Source organism: Coffea arabica, chromosome 4e (assembly GCF_036785885.1).
Source record: "Coffea arabica cultivar ET-39 chromosome 4e, Coffea Arabica ET-39 HiFi, whole genome shotgun sequence".
NCBI classification, from domain to species: domain Eukaryota; kingdom Viridiplantae; phylum Streptophyta; class Magnoliopsida; order Gentianales; family Rubiaceae; genus Coffea; species Coffea arabica.
The window spans coordinates 6,620,581-6,639,005 of NC_092317.1; the positions used below are offsets into that span (position 1 = coordinate 6,620,581).

The 18,425-nt window shown below is 38.3% G+C and overlaps 2 protein-coding genes and 2 pseudogenes across 4 annotated transcripts; 3 read left to right on the forward strand and 1 right to left on the reverse strand.

The window, feature by feature from the left end:
* Window positions 1-1,355: 1,355 nt before the first annotated feature.
* LOC113741963 (uncharacterized) lies at window positions 1,356-6,258 on the forward strand. Its single transcript, XM_027269637.2, has 5 exons — window positions 1,356-1,852; window positions 1,954-2,009; window positions 5,035-5,138; window positions 5,856-5,910; window positions 5,987-6,258. Exons 1-5 carry the CDS (start codon window positions 1,769-1,771, stop codon window positions 6,111-6,113), a joined length of 426 nt encoding a protein of 141 aa, XP_027125438.2. The 5' UTR covers window positions 1,356-1,768; the 3' UTR covers window positions 6,114-6,258.
* Window positions 6,259-7,136: 878 nt separating this feature from the next.
* LOC113741961 (uncharacterized) lies at window positions 7,137-11,053 on the reverse strand. Of its 3 annotated transcripts, none has more exons than XM_027269636.2 (2): window positions 9,556-11,052; window positions 7,137-7,701 (listed from the first exon to the last, which is right to left on the reverse strand). In XM_027269636.2, exon 1 carries the CDS (start codon window positions 10,872-10,874, stop codon window positions 9,567-9,569), a length of 1,308 nt encoding a protein of 435 aa, XP_027125437.1. In that variant the 5' UTR covers window positions 10,875-11,052; the 3' UTR covers window positions 7,137-7,701; window positions 9,556-9,566. The 3 variants fall into 3 exon arrangements, with proteins under 3 accessions (XP_027125437.1, XP_027125436.1, XP_071903509.1); XM_027269635.2 differs by having other exon boundaries at window positions 7,137-7,710; XM_072047408.1 differs by lacking the exon at window positions 7,137-7,701 and adding an exon at window positions 7,904-8,145 and having other exon boundaries at window positions 9,556-11,053.
* A 1,120-nt stretch (window positions 11,054-12,173) lies between these two features.
* LOC113740622 (tropinone reductase homolog At5g06060-like) lies at window positions 12,174-13,398 on the forward strand (annotated as a pseudogene).
* Window positions 13,399-14,900: 1,502 nt separating this feature from the next.
* LOC113740623 (tropinone reductase homolog At5g06060-like) lies at window positions 14,901-16,360 on the forward strand (annotated as a pseudogene).
* Window positions 16,361-18,425: the final 2,065 nt, after the last annotated feature.

The window sequence follows — 18,425 nt, forward strand, 5'->3', positions numbered from 1 at the left end:
TGCCACATTTAATCAGTACTAGCAATTTTGATCATCCGTTACAGGTATGTCAGAATTAGTTGGAATCGATTTGGACCCTGAGGACTTTGCCTCCTCACTTCCCTTAAAAAAGGTCCCATACGGCAATGTTTATGAGGCTTCCAGGGCCGGCGACGTTGACCAGTTGAAGTACTTGTTGGAGTCCGGCGTCAACGTAAATGCTCGGGACCAATGGGATTCGGTGGCCCTTTACTACGCTTGCCTTGCGGGGCATTTGGATGCAGCTAGGATGCTTTTGGAAAGCGGGGCCATTTGCTCCGAGCACACGTTTGATGGCGATCGCTGTCACTATGCCGCGCTTAATCTTAAAGTTAGGAAGCTATTGAAAGCGTTTGAAGCTCGCCCGCCTCCTTTGGGGCCTTTGCAGGCTGCATTGAGGGAGACCTTCTTGGGGTGTTGGGCTAATAAGGCTTATTTGGAGCAACTGGATAGCCAAGCTCAATTTCCAATTCCAGGTCTGATTTGAATATTTTGTTTTTGTTCTTGCCTATTTCCAATTCCTGTTTTTGAAGGTTAACCCTTGAGCAAGCCAGCGCTGTCGGAGGTCTTAAGGCTAAGAAATTGAGGGGATCGCGTGGTATGAAGCGGCCTGACTTGCTCGGGAATAATAGCGAGAATGCCGGGGAAGGAGTGAAAGGCGTGAGCTTGGGAAACAGTGAGCTGAGCAGAGAAGCCGTGGAAGACGGTGTTGTAGGTGTGGACAAGAAGAGGAGGGGGAGTGGTAGCAGCAGTGGTGGAATCATGAGATGAGCGGAGAGAGGTGAGGGAGGACTCATACCAGTGCTGATGAGTGGGGAAGATGGAAGGCTTAGCATCGGGGTGAACTCGAACGATGATCGTCTTGCGCTCTCTTTCAGTGACTAAGACAGGGGATGTTGGGAGGTGTAGGAGGAGTAAGAGAAACAGTGTAGCAGGGAAGAGGGGAAGATTGGAAGAGATGGCCATTTAATTTAACTGCTACTAGCATTTAGGGAGGAGGAAGAGAATGGTGGGAGAGGGGTGGATTTTTTGTTATGTAGTACACTGAAACTCCTCACTACACTGAGTTTTGAGCTCGGATGAGTGGGAATAAATGGTATCTTGCTTCCCGTAGAAATCGTATTTTTTTACTTCCAAAAAAGCCCCTGTCTCGTCATTGGTTTGTGTACAGAAACATGTGTTTTGGGTGGCGACACCGTATAAGTCCTCAATTGGCACAAGAATTTTAGTTAATGGACTTAATTCATGCGATAAAATGTTAAGGGACCAAATCGGCTTTAGTGAAATAGTTTAAGGACTAAATTGGCGTTTTTCCCTATTAAATTTTTCACAACTTTAGATTCACTTCCATTTCATAGATTCCAACTCCAACCGTCTGCCACAACATCTCTACATACCAATATGGTGGCGCCGCCTCCTTCACCACCAGCACCAGCACCACTACCAGCACCCCTTCCGCCTATAACCGGTGGCAGATTGGCAGCTACTTGAGTCTCTCTGATAGTGCAGGAACGTGTCCAAAATTTCCCTTTAGACATTTTGGAAAAAAAATCCCAGTGACCTTCTCACCCGTCCAATTCGTTGTCCAAACTCCAAACTCTATTTATCTGCTGCCGTTACTAATTTGGAAAACTTGTCAGTATTTAAGACATCCAAACCAAACCCCCACCCCCGGGGCTCAAGCCCGCTCCTCCTTTGCAAAAACCCGACACTCGGAGAAAAAGACATCAGTAATCAAACAAAGGCTACAATGGCTTCAACTTCAGCATCAAATTCCGGGCTTCATTCTGAGTCTGCTTCATCTCCGTCTCTGCCCCCGAACAAAGAAGAACAGGTTTTTATTCTTTCTTATTTCCAACATTCACCACTACTTTTTTTTACTTCTTTTTTTTTTTTCAATATTTTCTTGCTTTTCTCTGAATTAACTTTTGGCAGGACGTGTCAAGTGAAAATGGTGCACTCCTGGAGCCAAAGAAAGAAGAACCATCTAAGTAAGTCTTAAGAGATAGAATTTTTGTTAGTTTAATTTATATTGCCATCTGATTTTACGCGTGGAATTAATAAAAGCTTATCCTTTGTAGGTTTTTGGGTCTGCATGTGTTGTAGTATGTATGTTTCATAAATTATGGTCTTTTATGTGATTTAGTTTCCATATGATTCATTAAATATTTCTAAATCATACATGTGTTTCCGCTTGCTAAGTTTTGATTATCTGAGCTCCTGTGGTGTACTATTCAGATAGAGTAGAATCCTTAATGATCATTCACTTTGCTAAATTGGATGCTTGATATGCAAAATTATATAATGCATACATGATATAATCTTTTTATGTTAATTGCTCTATGTCATGGGATAGAATGGTTTATTGATGATTTCAGTGATCAAATTGCATGCTTAAGTAAAATTCAATATGGAGCATATGATGTAAACTTGCTATATTACTTGCACGTACAAAGACCATCTTGCTTTATTTCCTGTTTTACATCTTCTCCCTGTTTTCTTTGTCTTTTGATATTCTTAGAATGCATATGGCTTCATTCTGAATGAAGTGAGAGAGGGATTTTGTGTGGGGGAGGGGGGGCGGACAGAGGGGTTTCAAGACTACTTACAGAAAAAAAATTGTAACATGTGTAAAACAATAGATTGAAAGAAACTACCTTTTAGAACTTCCCCAAATTTCTCTATGGCAAATTTTTGATTTTGAGATCTATGTCATGTTTATAGTTTTGGTATTTAACAACATGGCAATAGATATTTCAAAAACTAAATGACTTTTGCTTTCCAGGAGTTGTTTATTGAAAAGAAAATTGTGAACTTGCACATTTTTACTAATTAAATTGAATGGGGTGCTAGGACTGTTGTGCACTTGAAAACCGCTATGTCAGTTTTGAGGAAACTAAATCTGACCCCTGTCAGTATACCGTTGAAATGCATGTGATATTAATGTGAATGTTGACAGAAGAACGCATATTGTAAGTAGAGACTTCCCATGTAAAATGTCTGGTATGGAAACATGTCAAATCATAATCAGGTGCTCAATTTCTTATGTGTAAGTTCTCTTTCACTAAATTGAACTTAAAATATCTTTATGGTTTCCATGTCATGTTTGACTTTTTATCTTGATTGTCTGTGGAAGTTGAAGTTCATCTACTTAAAATGATAACTTCTGTATACATCATTTAGCACTAACCTTGATGTGCTGTTCAAAGTAAAATCTGTCAGAATACTTCGTATCACTGTAAAGACAGGTGGTGTTCTGGAAATCGGAGTGCATCCACTTGATTGGGAGGAGGGGTGGTCCAACAATATTGTCAGTGTGTGACTATGAATTTTTATTGGATCACAAGCGTGTTAGGGAATCAAGGTCATCTTTGTTGCCAGTCATAGATATAGGGCAACATGAATGATTCTTCTCTATTATGCATGGTTTTTCTCTTATATGTCATTGATTTTCTCATTTCCTCTTTTCATTTCTTTACTGTACATCTCTGAAGCATCAAAGTACACAAGTTCTAAAGCTTTTAGCTCTGCGTTGAGTCACTGGCTACATTGAAGAAAACCACAAATTGCATGTAACCACTTAGAATTGTTGATTGTTTATTAGCTATTGCAGTTACAGAATTGAAGCCAGTCATTTACAAAAATGTTTTGTGTTAATGCTAAAATATTGAAGATTGTGAATTATATTATAGCACATGGTGAACAATAAGCAAGTATAAGAAAACTAACTACACAATCAAGATTTCCAAGAATATTTTAATTTACTGCCAAGGTTCTTTGTGTGACGCAGCATAAGAATTAGGGAAATGGCGGAGACAACTTTCTTTAAGAAATCAAAGCCTGAGAGTCAATGTATGCTTTGTTGAGCCTACTCAATCTTTCATTTGTTTTTTTATAAATCTTTATGGTCATGCATTTACTTTATTGCCTTCATGGTAGGCAGAATATGACAATTCTGCCCATGAGTTTTAATAGGCCACTACTGCATTTGCAAAACTACTCTCTACTCATCTAGCCCTAATTTTCTTGTGCGGCGGCAGCCCCTTCTCGTATCGAAACCTTTGTCAAGTAAAGAATTCTCTCCTGCATCTAATAATAATTATTTTGTATTTTTTTATTTATGTAACTGGTTTAGCTTATGTACAGTAATATCTGTATCTATTTGGTGCAGGCCATCAGCAATTCAAAATATCTTTTAACCTAAAATTTCTGAATAATATACTTTTACAACCATTTGTCTATTAGATTTACCAAGGTCAACGCATGTGCTTCCAATGCTCATCTTTTTTGTTTCACTGAATTTTGTAAAAGTTTTTTATGGAGATATCTATATTTTGCTGTTGAAGCTTCTCTGAAACCTGAATGTTTTTGTGGCATAAATGGCAATTGCAAAAAAGTGGTCTGCTACTATGTAGATAGATGTTAAACTAGAGAAGATTATCTTTCTTTGTTTATTTGCATTATCATCCCGTTCTCTGTTGACTGTTTTGAAAATGAAGAAGAGATCCAAAATACTGCCTTGGGGTGATCTGGAGATGATATCATTAATGATGGGAGATTTGTGAAGTTCATCTTTTGACCCTTGTTATTTTGCCAATTGCTATGCACAGGAAAGGAAATGACAATTCTCAATAATTTATGAATGAGCTTACCGTCTGTGTCGCATGACTTGGTTTTTGTGACGAATGAGCTCATTGTCAACACACTACCTTATGTCACTTGCTTGTTTTCCCCAGCTAAATCAAGTCATGGCTATGGTATTCTTGTTTATGAATCAAATATAAGCATTGGGCAAAAAGTATCACAAGCTGCTTCCTTCAGCTGGCAACCTAGTTTCCAAGGATTTTATTCTTCTTATCATCTCCTGTTGATTGCTACAAGGATTTCATCTTACTTCTCCCAGTTTGTTTGAAATTTATGCTTAATGTATCTTAAATGATTGATCTCGTAAAAGTTCATTCTGCTGAAACATTTATTGGAGGTGATGTCAATGTCGACAATGTTCTTGATCTGTAGGGATATGGATAACCAGGAGGACAAGAAAAAGTATGAAAATTATGTAACGCAGATGACTAGCTATGTGACGGCTAAGTACTTCTCTGACAAGACCCTGTATGGGGGTAAGTGTAGTTACATGAAATGCTTTGCTAGGATCCAGCATTTTGCCTCAGATCTTTAGTTAGAGTAGCAATTGATTTTATGTGTGTAGAAGTCCTATTTCTCCTACTTAAATCCTTAAAATCCTAGTAGCATTTTGTCTATTGCTTCATACTTGCATATGTAATAAGGGCAGTAGTTCTTGTCATAGTTAATTGCAGTGTTCTGAGATTCATTCTCTTCGTGTACCCCATGTACTTTGCAAGCTGAAATTGTTTAGTTAGTTTTCTTTTGACCTGAAACGAGTATGAAGCTTTATGTTATTCTGAGATAGTTTGTTTAAAGGTTAGCATCCTTTCCCTACTTGATGCTGGAGACTTGATGATTTCATGCAGCTGTAATTCATTCTCTCAATACATCTAGTTGAACTCAGTTGAAAAGGAAAAAACAGTTATTTTCAATATTTCTGAAGAGTTTCAAGGAATGAAACAATATGAAGCATGTAAACCAACCTTAGGATCTGTTGGGTAGTCATACTTAGAGCAGTTATGATTGGATTTATGTTTGTTTTGGCACAATAAGAGAGAGTTCTTTCAGTATTTTGTTAGAATGCATGCAGAATAGCTAACTGGAAAGTTTCTGGTGCGGATCTTCAATGCCCCTACCACTTAATTTGTATCATATGTCTGGAGAATGTCATTATTCGGTATCCCAATTGAGATTACTAGCACATTTTGCAGGCAATATTTATGATGTGAAAGTGAATACAGATGGACAGACTGTGAAGGCAAGCAGGTAAGGAAAATTCAGGTATAGCTGTCGGAAGTTTCTTTGCTTTCTTTGTCTAATCTATGTACCCATCTTTGCATAGGTTGCCTCCACATCAATCCTATGCAGATCCTGTAAGCTTCCATGAACTGCTGAACAGTGTAGCAAAGTCTGAAGAGGAAACATCAGCTGATGCTTCGAATGGGAAGCACTCTGGGAAGAAGAACTGATGTAATTCTTGCATCATAAAGGATACCATGGAATCAAACCTTTATCAAAAAAGTAGAACTTATGTTATTATGCCAGAAACTTAAAATAAATCCATGGAATTATGTCCTTTTTGAAATCAAATGACAAACTTAAAGTTTAGCTTTCCGTGTCAAGTAGTCCATACAATCAGAACTTATTACAACTACTAACCTATGCTTTTCTCAACGAGCATGAAAATGTTTGTGGCTTTGAGCTTATGGACCGTGCACCTTGTACACATGATGCATGGCGAGCAACCAGGCGTTAGGCTCTACAACATCTGAGGAAATAGCAGATTTTCTTGTAGTAGAAACTATAAACTTAATTCTGAATTAGCAGGGGAGACAATTTTGAGAGAACATGGATGGATGGTGTCGTGCTGGTGTGGCCCATTTTCTGATCTCTCAAATGGTGAGGTCCTCAAGTTCTTTTAGAGATCAAATATATCATAGCTGGGCATTCTCCAGGTGCAGTTGGTAGATCCCTTCGAGCTCATGAAGCATCTTCCATGTGAATATGATCATTTCAGAAATTCAGATTACGAGGTAATCGACATTTGACTCTAGTTCTGTGCAGTTAGTATGCTCAAATGCTTTCAAGGTGATTCTTCGTAATCGGCTCAGCCGTGAAGCATGTAGATCTAGTTAGCAGGGGAGACAATTTGAATTTGGTGAGGATGGAATTTTAGGCAGGAATGTGGAAGTGGAAACGGGCTTGAACCTGGAACGTCTTTCTTACTTGAGCGTATCACAAGTAAAGCCATATTTAGCACGAAGAAAACTACTCAAATTAGTATCCTCTACTGTTCTTGGCTGAGATTTCCAGCTCATACCGGCCATCCAGAGATCGTCATCCATGAAGGCATGAGCAAAGCCAGAAATTCCCAAAATGCTCAAAAGCATTAATCAACCAGTAAAGGTAACCAGAAGTGCTACAGAAAAAGGAAGTGCTACAGAAAAAGGAAAATGCAAGGCTCATCAGATATTAGAGGGGCAAGAAGAAGGTAGTCAACCCAATATGTGTGATACCACAGCACAGGGGATATGGTGCAAGTAAAAGATTGACAGCTAGAATTTCATCCAAAATTACAAATACACTGTATCATGTAGCCACTACGTAATAGTCCTCACTTTCTATGCCTTTGACCTGTACCCTAAACCCAAATCTCTTTTACTCAGATGGGGCTTTGATTACATCCAACATTTCTATGTAACTCTTCCCCAGTGGAAAGGCTCCCTGCAAAAATCATGTCATGCAGTATTTTGAAAGTATACCTCTATAGAAGAAAAACAAATCCTTGGTAAAATCCCCTAACTTCTTTTTAAGCCATCTTCACCATGTCCAATCGAGTCCTTGACTCCAGCACAAGTTAAATACTCAAACACACATCAGGAATGTTCAATTCAGAGCTCTCAACTAAAAGTTTCTGGGTCAGCTGATCCCTTTTGGGGGGCTTTCAGTAAACAAACTTCGTTGTCTTGTAGAGCCACAAGAATCTATGCAGCATCAGTAAATCTGAGGTCAATTTCCCCCAGCAACTATATGATGCCATCTCCAAGCATCCATCACCTAGGAAATCTAACAGATCCAGAACTCAATCACAGCACATAGCAAAATGAAGTTGAATAGCTTAAGGCACCAACAAGAGAATAGTTAGCACAAAACACAGCAAAAATAATACTTTCACTGTTGAGGACTGATGAGTGTCAAACACAACTTCAAATTTATTTCAGGACTACAGAAATAAGCATTCAGAATCTAGAGCTCTTAATGCCTTTAAAATCCTTTATAAAAGCAAATTGATAGTTATAGAGATTGTAAAAATGTGGTTCAGGCACTCGTGCCTGCAGTACAATGTCATATACTCTGTAATCAATCTCAATAGAAACTTTTCCCAGCTATTATTTCTCTACACGCTCATTTATAAAAAAAAAAAATCAAATAAAAACTAGGAACTGGCGATTGGATGATGACGCCCACCATCAATTGAACTAGAGCCACGACCGTGTCACCCTTTAATAACAAAAAAATCTATGATCAAACAGGTGTTACAGAAAATTGGGGTTAGGAATATCCCAAAAAGCCAATTAGATTGCATTCACATATAGTTTATAATCATTCTCAAGTGCTGATGAAACCTACCAGTAATAGTGGATTTCTTAATACCAAAAAAGCCACATTTCATACCCCCCCCCCCCTTTTCAAAATCCACAAGGTATAAATTACATGTACAGACATATACAGACAAGCACATAAAGAGACAAAAGGAAGCACGAACTAGATATATATTTCATTTCTGCTTTCAAATAAGAAGATTAATTGTGAATTTCAGGCGTTTGTTGATATAAGATCGGAAGTCATGACAGGTAAGCCTGGCAACAGAAAGTGTTGTAAGATAACTGAATCAGGGTTCAAGCAATCAATGTAATTTAACTATTAGTCTTTTTGCTTCAAAATGGATGATATGACTCTTGTCCTCTTCAACACATCCTAAATGAATTACATATACCAACTAGTAGAGGCTCCATTGGTCAAGCTTGCAAATTCCAACAATTTGATTATTAAACTAATGTGAAATGAGTAACATAATGCATCAGTTAAAATACTCTTAAAAAAAAAAGGCAACACATTTAAAAGACTTTACAGCAGTGGAAACAATATAAAGATATCCTGTAGGCCAAAAGCTAGCTAAATTACACTCAAACTTGCAAACAATGCTATTTAACCAATCTCAGAGCCAAGACTAGTATGCTACTTGCTTAATGGTTATTTATGAGCTAGCAATGGAAAATATACCAATGACTAACTGCTTTAATGTAGGGTTGGAAGAAATTTAGGATGACAAGGAAGCAAACCATAAAGAAAAAGACAACTTCAAATAAAAATCTGATGTGGTCAATTTCCTTTTGTGTTGGATCTGAATTGTGTTTCACCATTCTTCCATTTCTTACATTTTGTGGATGGCAAACTGCATTGTTTTCTTGGAAAGCAGCAGTTACATAATTATTACATACAAAAGATAGTCCCTTGAAGCTCAAGTAAATTCTTATCAGACAATGCAAGAGAAACAGGTCTCGCAACAACATCCAGAGCTACAAGGTTTAAGGAAACCAAAAGTCAATGATGTTTAAGATTACTAATATACACATTTCAGTATCCTGCACTCAACCTCAGAGTACAACAGAGGCAGATACAGCAACCACATTCATTATCTACATATTTGAAGTGTGGTGTCTGATATACTTTCAACTAAATAGCTCAGCAATAAAACATTCACATCATCAAAAGAATGAAGAAACTCTGTAACTTTCAGCTCTTCTCAAAGTTACATAATCCATTTGTGTGTATCTAAGAGTATCATCTATATTAAGCACAACACACAGCTGAAAAACAAAGTCACCCAGATACTACAAAACAATATACCTTCAATTCACTCAAGTAGCTCTTTGGTCCCTCTTCCTCCTTTCATAGTCTGGATCATCAGTAGGCAACTCATACCTACAAACAGGACATGTATTCCTAATCCCCAGCCATGGAAGAATACAATCCCCATGATACCTATGATTACAAGGCAGCTGCCTTGCCTTCTCACCAACTCCCATCTCATCCTTACAAACAGCACAAATCAAGCTATTCTTTTTCAAATCCTCCTCACACAAAATCACTAAAGGAAGACTCTTTACAACGTTCTTAGCAGCTGGTGGCCTGCCTATTATGGCATTTTCGCTCTCTGCAAATTGCCCAAACAACATCTCATACTCAGCGGTGTAGTTGTACTCATCATGCTCGTTTACGCCAAAATTCAACTCATTGAACCCTTCATTCACATTCTCGGGGATTGCTTCCAAATTCTGCACATCTAACAAAACCTCCCAGTCCAAATTCCTAGATACATCTGCACTCTCCTCCCGGGCCATCACCGGCATGTCATCATCATCCAGAAACATGCTCAGAACCTCTCTCTCATCAACTCCTTCATCCACTTCCTCCCACTCAAAATCCTCATTAACTTCTCTATGATCCTCTATCTGAAAAGAATCCCAACAGAGCCTAAGGCTTGGATCATCATCACCCTCACTTATATCATCATCGTCAGCACTAAAATCAATCTCAACGTCATGGTTTATATCAGAATCCGATTCCGACCCGATATCCACGACTCGCAACCCGGTTACAAAATGGTCCCCACCCTCAAAATTTTCAGCTACGAACCCCGAATTTTCCACATTTGCCGAAGTGGGCTCTCCGAGAAACCCTAGATTCAGATCAAGATCCAAATGGGTCGGCTCCATTCCGTCGTTTCCTTCATGAATCCCGAAATTCGGGCCAGCATCGGAAATCTCCGGGTCAATCACCACACAGGTTGTGGAGGACAATTGGGACTGCTCAACTCGTTGGTGCAGGAGGTCCATAACGAAATTGACCTGATTCTCGCGGTCGAAAAGATCAGCGCTGGTGACAACCGATTCGGGCTCCGACACGATGTCGCTGGGGGAATCAACCAATATTGATGATGAACGATGGAGAGTGGAGAGTCGGCCACGGGGAAGAACATCGGACGGTGGGAAATCGGAGGAGGGATCTAAAGTGAAGGCATCGAAATCGGAAGACCAGTAGGGATCGAGATGATGGCGGTGGGGATGGGTTTGATGATGAGAAAAATCTACTTCTTCAATGACGTCGTCTAGGCCGTCATCGTCCTGGTGGAGTCTGAGTAGTTGAAGCAACGTCGTCTCAGCCATTCTGTTTCAGCGGGGTGGGGAGAGTAGGAGGAATAAAAGTGAGAAAGGAAACACCTTTTTTTCGAAAATTATTTTCTATCTAAAAATTCCCATCTTTTTGCGTTTTCTTTTGTTTGATATTCTACGCCATGGGCCAAGGGGGTAGGTGATCAGCAATTTCCTCTTTTATTTTCTCTCTCATTTTGACTAAAAATGAGCACTTTTCCAGCTTCCCTTCTTGATTTCTAGTTTTTTTTTTTTAATTCAATACACTCAGAGAAAAAAAAAAAAAGAAGAAGAAAATTCTACCTCAAGTGCTTTAGGTTCTTTTAATCATGAAGGAAGATATGTTCTGAACGTCCTTAAGTACGGAATTAAATTTCAACAACTCGATAGTTTGTTTGGATTGAGTATTATTTATCCAGTTTTATTTGCTTACATCATCATTATAATTTTTAATACACCTTTTTATCTTTTCAATTATCTTTTTATCTCACATACATCACATCACAAAAAGTGCTACAGTAAAAATATTCCAAATAATCCCAAATAACTTACCATCCAAACAATTATTCTCGTGATTTACTAGTTTTTATTAAATTTCTTCATAAAATTGAACATGCTTCCAAGTATAGGAGTTTTCGATGGGTTCAGAACATGTTTTGGAGATCTTTTGCTCCAACTTTAGGCCTAAGTGCTAGCAATTCTATATATTATATTCCATCCACCATAGTTTGGAACCGTTTATTACTTGGAACAGTTTTTTCTTGTCTTCAGTGGAGAAATGCTTAATGAAGAAGCACGGAACTTCCCCGGACCGACCTGACCTGATGAGTTCGGCGTGCTGATGAGAAGAGCGCGTCCTAAGCCTGAAAAACGAACAAGGAAGTGATCCAGTGGGGGAGTCCCGAGGTCGTCCCCGAGGGCACTCCGACGGTCAAGTTAGTTTTCTGGTAAGTAAGATCCACGGGAAGTAACACAGTCGGGAGTAATTGGCGTATATTGAGCGTACCTTGCGCAACCGGTGTGCGTTACCATTTATATCTGCTTAGGAGCCCGACCTCCGTACGTTGCGGGACCTGCTCAGAATAGCCTCAATCCCGCACTGGGGGCAATCCCGACCTATGCGGGATTGTTCTCTGGAGCCCCTTGGAGCCCTAGCGGCGGGGGGCCGCGGGACGGTTCCCATGGGCCTGGGGGTTAAGCCCAGCTCAGGCCTCCCTGGGCTGCCACGTGTGTGGGCTCAGGACCGGGCCTCTGCACTTAAAAACTTGCTTTAGTATTTCTTGATTCATGCTTCTTGTCTATTACCGTGTAGCTCACAACACGTTTCCTTTGTCGAGATATTATTGTTCTTGGCAATTGGCATAATAAGGGTTCTATATGGGGGAAAAAGGAAAATAATCCGACCATGCACCGAGCATAATAAGGGTTCTTTTTTAAATCTGTTTCAAGCTTCTGCTGCTAAGGTTAGCAACTGATTATTCTGAAGCTTTTTACGCCTGTAAGCATCTAAGATTTCGTATAGCTGCCGCAATTTGCTATTATTAAACAAGTACTTGAGGCTTATTTATAGCATTGGCCATTTTTTTTTGTTTTTTTTTTTGCATTTTTCTGATCTTTATTATTCCTTTTTTCTGAGAGTTCTCTAGCTTTATCCATGGCAAAGGTGGGAACAAGCAGTTCGAGATGGTCTCTGTCAGGAATGACAGCTCCTGTCACCGGTGGAAGTCGAGGAATCGGGCGTGCAATCGTGGAGGAACTGGCTGAACTAGGAGTAACTGTCCATACTTTTTCAAGAACTGAAGCAGAGCTCAATCAACGCCTGCAAGAATGGTCCTCGAAGGGATTCAAAGTAACTGGTTCAAGAGATCAAAGAACACAGCTCATGGAAAAGTTCGCTTCTTTATTCAATGGCAAGCTGAACATTCTTCTAAATAATGTAGGGAAGCCAGCTGTTGAGTTCACTGCTGAAGAGTATGATCTGATCATGTCTACCAATCTTGAATCTAGTTTCCAGTTCTCTCAACTTGCTTATCCTCTCCTGAAAGCATCTGGGAACGGGAATGTCGTGTTCATTTCCTCAGTTCTTGGAATGGTAAGTCTGCAATATTCATCATCTTATTCAGCGGCTAAAGGTGCAATAAATCAACTCACCAAGAATTTGGCTTGTCAATGGGCTAAACGATAACATTAGGGTCAATTGTGTTGCACCTTGGTCTGTTAGAACTCCCCTAGTAGAACATATGCTCAATGACTCAGAGGACCTGAAGAAGATCGAGGCAAGAACTCGAATGAGGCGAGTAGGAGAACCAGAAGAGATATCCTCCACATTTGGATGTCTTCTAATCATGGCATCACCAGCCTTATCAGTACCATTTTCTGCTAGGGAAAAAAGAATAAATACGTTTTTTAATTACCTTTATATTTTAAAGACACATTTAGCAACAATTACGTATAAATTAAGAATGTCTTTTTATATTGTTAGGAGTAGAAATTAAGAATTGCTCTCCTCAAATTCTTGCTTACCCAAAAAAACAAAAGATAAGTGTCTGCTATTAATGCCTTTATGTCTTCTGATGGAGATGCTCTATGCTAAGTACTAAGGTCTGTTATTGAGAAGTAATTCTTGTTGCAAAATTTTTTTTTTTGTCTTTAATATGTGACATAATCCCTATCATTTCTTGCTACTCTTTCCCGTTCTTCATTTCAGCAGAAGCAATTGACTCAATCTTGAGGTTGGAATTTTGCTTTAACGTATGGTGGGCAGTACTTCTCAATGATGATAAGAACCCAAAATTTTGGCTGGAAATGTTTCAATCAACTGATTCTACATGGTTTGATTAAGTATTAAACAAAGTAATTTCACATTGATATTCTGGTGACTCTAGAAAGCTACTTAATAAGAATCTTGACAAATACTTTCTCTTCTAGCCTTGCAGTTGAATTTTTTACCAGGCGTTTTACTCGACATCTTTTTTCTAGCATAAGTTATTATAGTTGACACTTCAATTACTCATGAGCAGTAAATATTTAATCTCTAACAACTAATTAGCTGAAAATTAACTTCAACTTTTGTAATAAACTTAACCAATTTGGAATTTCATATAATATGCACGAAAATAAAAATCCCAATGTCCTTGTTTTCCACGAAATCTTTATGCACTCCTTGTTAGAATCTCCATGTCACATTCAATTTGGAACATCCCGTTACAGTAACATTTTGTTTTGCTTAGCTTTGTGGGTCAAGTTAGCTGTTATAACTGAGTATTGAAATCTTCAAAGCCGGAAGCAACTACACTGTCTTTAATTTATCGACCAATCACTTAAAATTTTGTGAATCGATCGAAATCATGTCAAAAGGTCCAAAAACATAGGACATGGACCTTTTCCTCCAAATCATTATGGACCTTTTCTTAAATGATAAACAAAAATACATAAAGACAATTCAAACTTTCCAATACCGTAGAGTGATAAATAATTTGGGGCTTTATAAATACTGTATCGATTAAAGAGGTAAAGTGATAATGGGCTTTATGATACAATTTCGAGCATTATCATTGCTCAAGACCAATTACTGAGCAAGACAACATTTCTTGCTTGTCCCATGTAGAAGCTGAGTTCTGCAACTTTGTCTTGATGTTGTTCAAGCTTAGCAAATAACCTGTAAAAATGAAGGGGGCTTGATCCTCGGAATAAACTCCGACAATCAAGTTAGAAGGAAGAATTCAAAATTGTTCTATCTTATGAATGAAAAGAGATATGTATACGTATTTTTTCTTTGTTGTTACACCTTTCTTTTATATCCCTATAATGATCGACACTGTTTGATTTGGCATTCTATATATTCTTGGAGATCTCGAGGTTGAGGTCCGTTGATGAGGTGTCATGCTAGGAGCTTGCCCAACAATAATTTCTACTTTGATAATGATGACTCATCAATTGCTTTATGACTTCATTTCAGATTTTTTTTTTTTTAGTGTTATGACACTCATAAGACAGGCGTCAGTAAATGGTAAAGATATTAAACATTTTTTCTTTCTGTATTTTACTTTATTCTCCATCCTACACAATGCAGATGTATATAATTATTTGTTCAGAGTAATTTCAACTATTTAAAAATGATTAAAAAAGAGGTAAATTCACTATAAATTTATAATATTATTATCTATCTCTATATCGCCCTGTTTGGGGTTAATCATCATAGTTTCAATTCCGATCCATGGCAAAGGTGGCAGAAAACAGCTCAAGATGGTCTCTTTCAAGTGCCACTGCTCTTGTCACTGGTGGAACTCGCGGAACAGGCCGAGCAATCACGAAGGAACTTGCTGAATTTGGTGCTACAGAGCACACTTGTTCAAGGAATGGAGCAGATCTCAGCTAACTCTTGCAAGAATGGTCTTCAAAGGGATTCGAAGTCACGGGTTCTACCTGTGATGTATCTTCAAGAGAGAGAAGAATTCGACTGGTTGAAAAAGTATCTTTGATCGTCAATGGCAAGCTGAACGTTCTTGTAAATAATGCTGTGCTGCAGTATGCATAGGGAAGCCAGCAGTTGATTATACTGCAGAAGAATATTCTTTGCACCTGTCCACCAATCTTGAACCTAGTTTCCATCTCTCCCAACTTTCTTATCCTCTTCTGAAAGCATCTGGGGCCGGAAACATGGTGTTCATTTCCTCCGTTGCAGGTATAGTAAGTCTGCAATATTCGTCTGTTTAGGGAGCGACTAAAGCTGCAATGAATCAGGTCACCAAGAATTTGGGTTGCGAGTGGGCTAAAGATGATATTCGTGTCAATTCTGTTGCACCCTGGCTTGTTAGAACCTCAATGGCTGAATATTTGATCAATGAACCAGAGTTCTTGAAGAAGATAGAATCAGAAGAGATTTCAAATAAAACCAATTGGCTTGATGGTTCATTTTTTTTTTTCTGTTTTTATTCTTCTTAGTTATCAGAACTCACCCTATTAACTTAGGAGCATTGTTTTCAAAGGCGTAGTCCGGGTGCGTTTTGGGGCGCGCCCGGCCTTCCAAATGAGGTGTAGCTTCTATTGGGCGAAAGCCCAGTGATGTCATCAGCTTTAAGCCGTTGCCCAGGGCGTGAAAGGCGCACGCGCGTGCTCTGTTGCAGAAAACAAAAAAAAAAGTGCTGATACTGATATAGGGAGAGAAATAGAAGGTGACCACAAAATAGAAAGATAGAAGCAGAAGAAGGAGTTGTGAAGGATCTGCAAAGGATAGCAGAAAAGGATAAATCAGACGAAATGAGTTTGTTTGGGTAGAAGAAGAGGAGAAAGTGAAAAGATACTAAAGAAAGAAACGGCGCAGAGTATGAAGAGGAATGATGGTGTAGCTTTAGGGATGTACCATGATAGTTTTTGCATATAACCCCATCATTTTGCTTCATCATTTAAATTTTCCCCATTTTGTGTCTTATTGTTGTTTTATCTTTCTAAAATTATAATTGAGACCTAAATTATTTAAAAGTTTCACATTTTATTCTCTAGTGACCATTGTTTTAACTAAACAATTTTCTTTATAACATAAATATTACTATAACTTTATAATATTTCTTCATATATTACACGGATTTGTAATTTTATTTATTTAAAATTTAAAAATTTATGGAGCTTACGTCTGATGGCTTTCGCCCAATCTAGGCAAAGATAAAATGTCTCACCAACGCTTTTGCCTTTTAAAACACTCTTAGGAGTGTCATTTTAAGCTGCATGCTAGTTAAAGAAATTAGATGTATGTTAGTTAAATGAATTTTAATTGGATAATTGGATATCCATCATCCATTTGGATCCAATCTATATACAACCATTTATTATATGGATTTAAATGAATTAGACCATTTAATCCATGATCCATTTTTATGAAACCAATCATGATCCATATATCCATTTTGCCACCTCTACTTCTAATCATGGCGTCATGCCTATTGATTCGTTAACTCTGGGAACTACCTACTGATAGGCACAATTAACTAAGCTTAGGCTTCGTTTAGATTGCGAGTTTCTCGGACAAAAATTTAGAATATTCTCTTGACTTATTTTTATGTTACATTTTTAATTTCATACGTCATATCGTTACAATATTTTTTTTTTATAAAAATTCTAAAAATTTGCAAATCAAACGTGCTCTTAGATTTTTAGAAGGTAATATTAAGCAATTTTGTAATCAAAATGGTTAACCTTTTTGTGTGTGTTGTGTGACTCTAACAAATAGGTGCAAGAACCTAGAAATGGTCTTGACCAGCCGTTGGAAGTTAAACGGATCCATGATTAGTGGTCTCATTAGTTAAGGATTATAGAGAATTGTAGATCTAATTCTATTTTATCCCAAAAAAGTTCTATTTTATCCTCTCTGATTCCTTCTGGGGGCATGATTTTGTTGCTTTGGTTTAGCTAGAGAAAGAAGCGTAGGACAGGAACTGTCATGTATTGTCATCTTATATGGATGTGTTTGGATAGGAGATTATTTGAATTACAATAAACTTTAAAAGGATAATTAAAAAATATGTTTGTGATGTAAGTAAATATTTTTTTTTTATTTTACAAATAATACCAATTCAAAATGCCTTTTGCTAGCGTAAAGAAACTGATTTCCAGGATATGTGTTTTTTTTTCAATTTTTTTTTTTTTTTTTTTTTAGTGTAAGCGAGGAGGATTCGAACCCGAAACCTCTTGCTTACACTCCCTCCCCCCGTACCACCCAACCCAACCCTCCCCCGATTTCCAGGATATGTTGTAACATGCAATTGTTAAATAGCTAAAACATGATTGATGAACTTCTCTCTTTGAAAGCAAAACATAACGGCAATTAAACCATGGCATATTGCTTCAAGAGTTGAGTGAATTACAGCCGCCCTTATCAGTACCATTTTCTGTCAGGATCTCTCAAACGAAGGATGAGAGAAATAAATTGGATCGACAGATTTGGGGTGAAAGGAGAAGAAGAAAGGGGAGAAAGGAGATGAGAGAATCAGGAACATATGAATTGGAGAGGGAAATTTGAATTGTTATTTCTGCTTATCCAATCCATCCAGTTGCTTGGATTTATACAGCTCAATTGGTCCGAATCTATCTGGCACGGAATTTCCGTGCAATGAATGTGATTCTAACAAAATTCAGTTATAACGAATTCTAACAGCACTTGGTCCCACCTAAACTAATTACGCTAGTGCCCCTGAGACTTTATATCTCATTACAATTGGGCCCCTGATCCTGACATTTAACTAATTATGCTAGCGCCCCTAAGATTTCCTATCTGATTGCAATTGGGCCCCTGATCCTGACATTACTCCTCCCTTAAAGACAGCCTTGACCTCAAGGCTGAAACTCAGGAAATTGCTTAGTGATAAAAGATTGATCCTCCCACGATGCCTCTTCTTCCCCCAGCTGATGCCACTTAATGAGGTACTGGATTACAGGAACACCATTGCGCATGGTCACCCTCCTTTGCAAGACCTCTGCAGGCTGTAACAGGCACTGATCACATCCATCAAATTCTGGGAGCGTAGGAGTAGTGGACTGATGGGGTCCCAACTTAGGCTTTAGAAGTGATAC

Bases quoted from the DNA above. Each gene is read 5' to 3' on its own strand.
- LOC113741961 (XM_027269636.2), bottom strand. From the start codon at position 10,874: ATGGCTGAGACGACGTTGCTTCAACTACTCAGACTCCACCAGGACGAT.
- LOC113741963 (XM_027269637.2), top strand. From the start codon at position 1,769: ATGGCTTCAACTTCAGCATCAAATTCCGGGCTTCATTCTGAGTCTGCT. The intron at 1,853-1,953 runs GTTTTTATTCTT...AACTTTTGGCAG, and splicing joins CCCCGAACAAAGAAGAACAG to GACGTGTCAAGTGAAAATGG. The intron at 5,139-5,855 runs GTAAGTGTAGTT...CACATTTTGCAG, and splicing joins TGACAAGACCCTGTATGGGG to GCAATATTTATGATGTGAAA.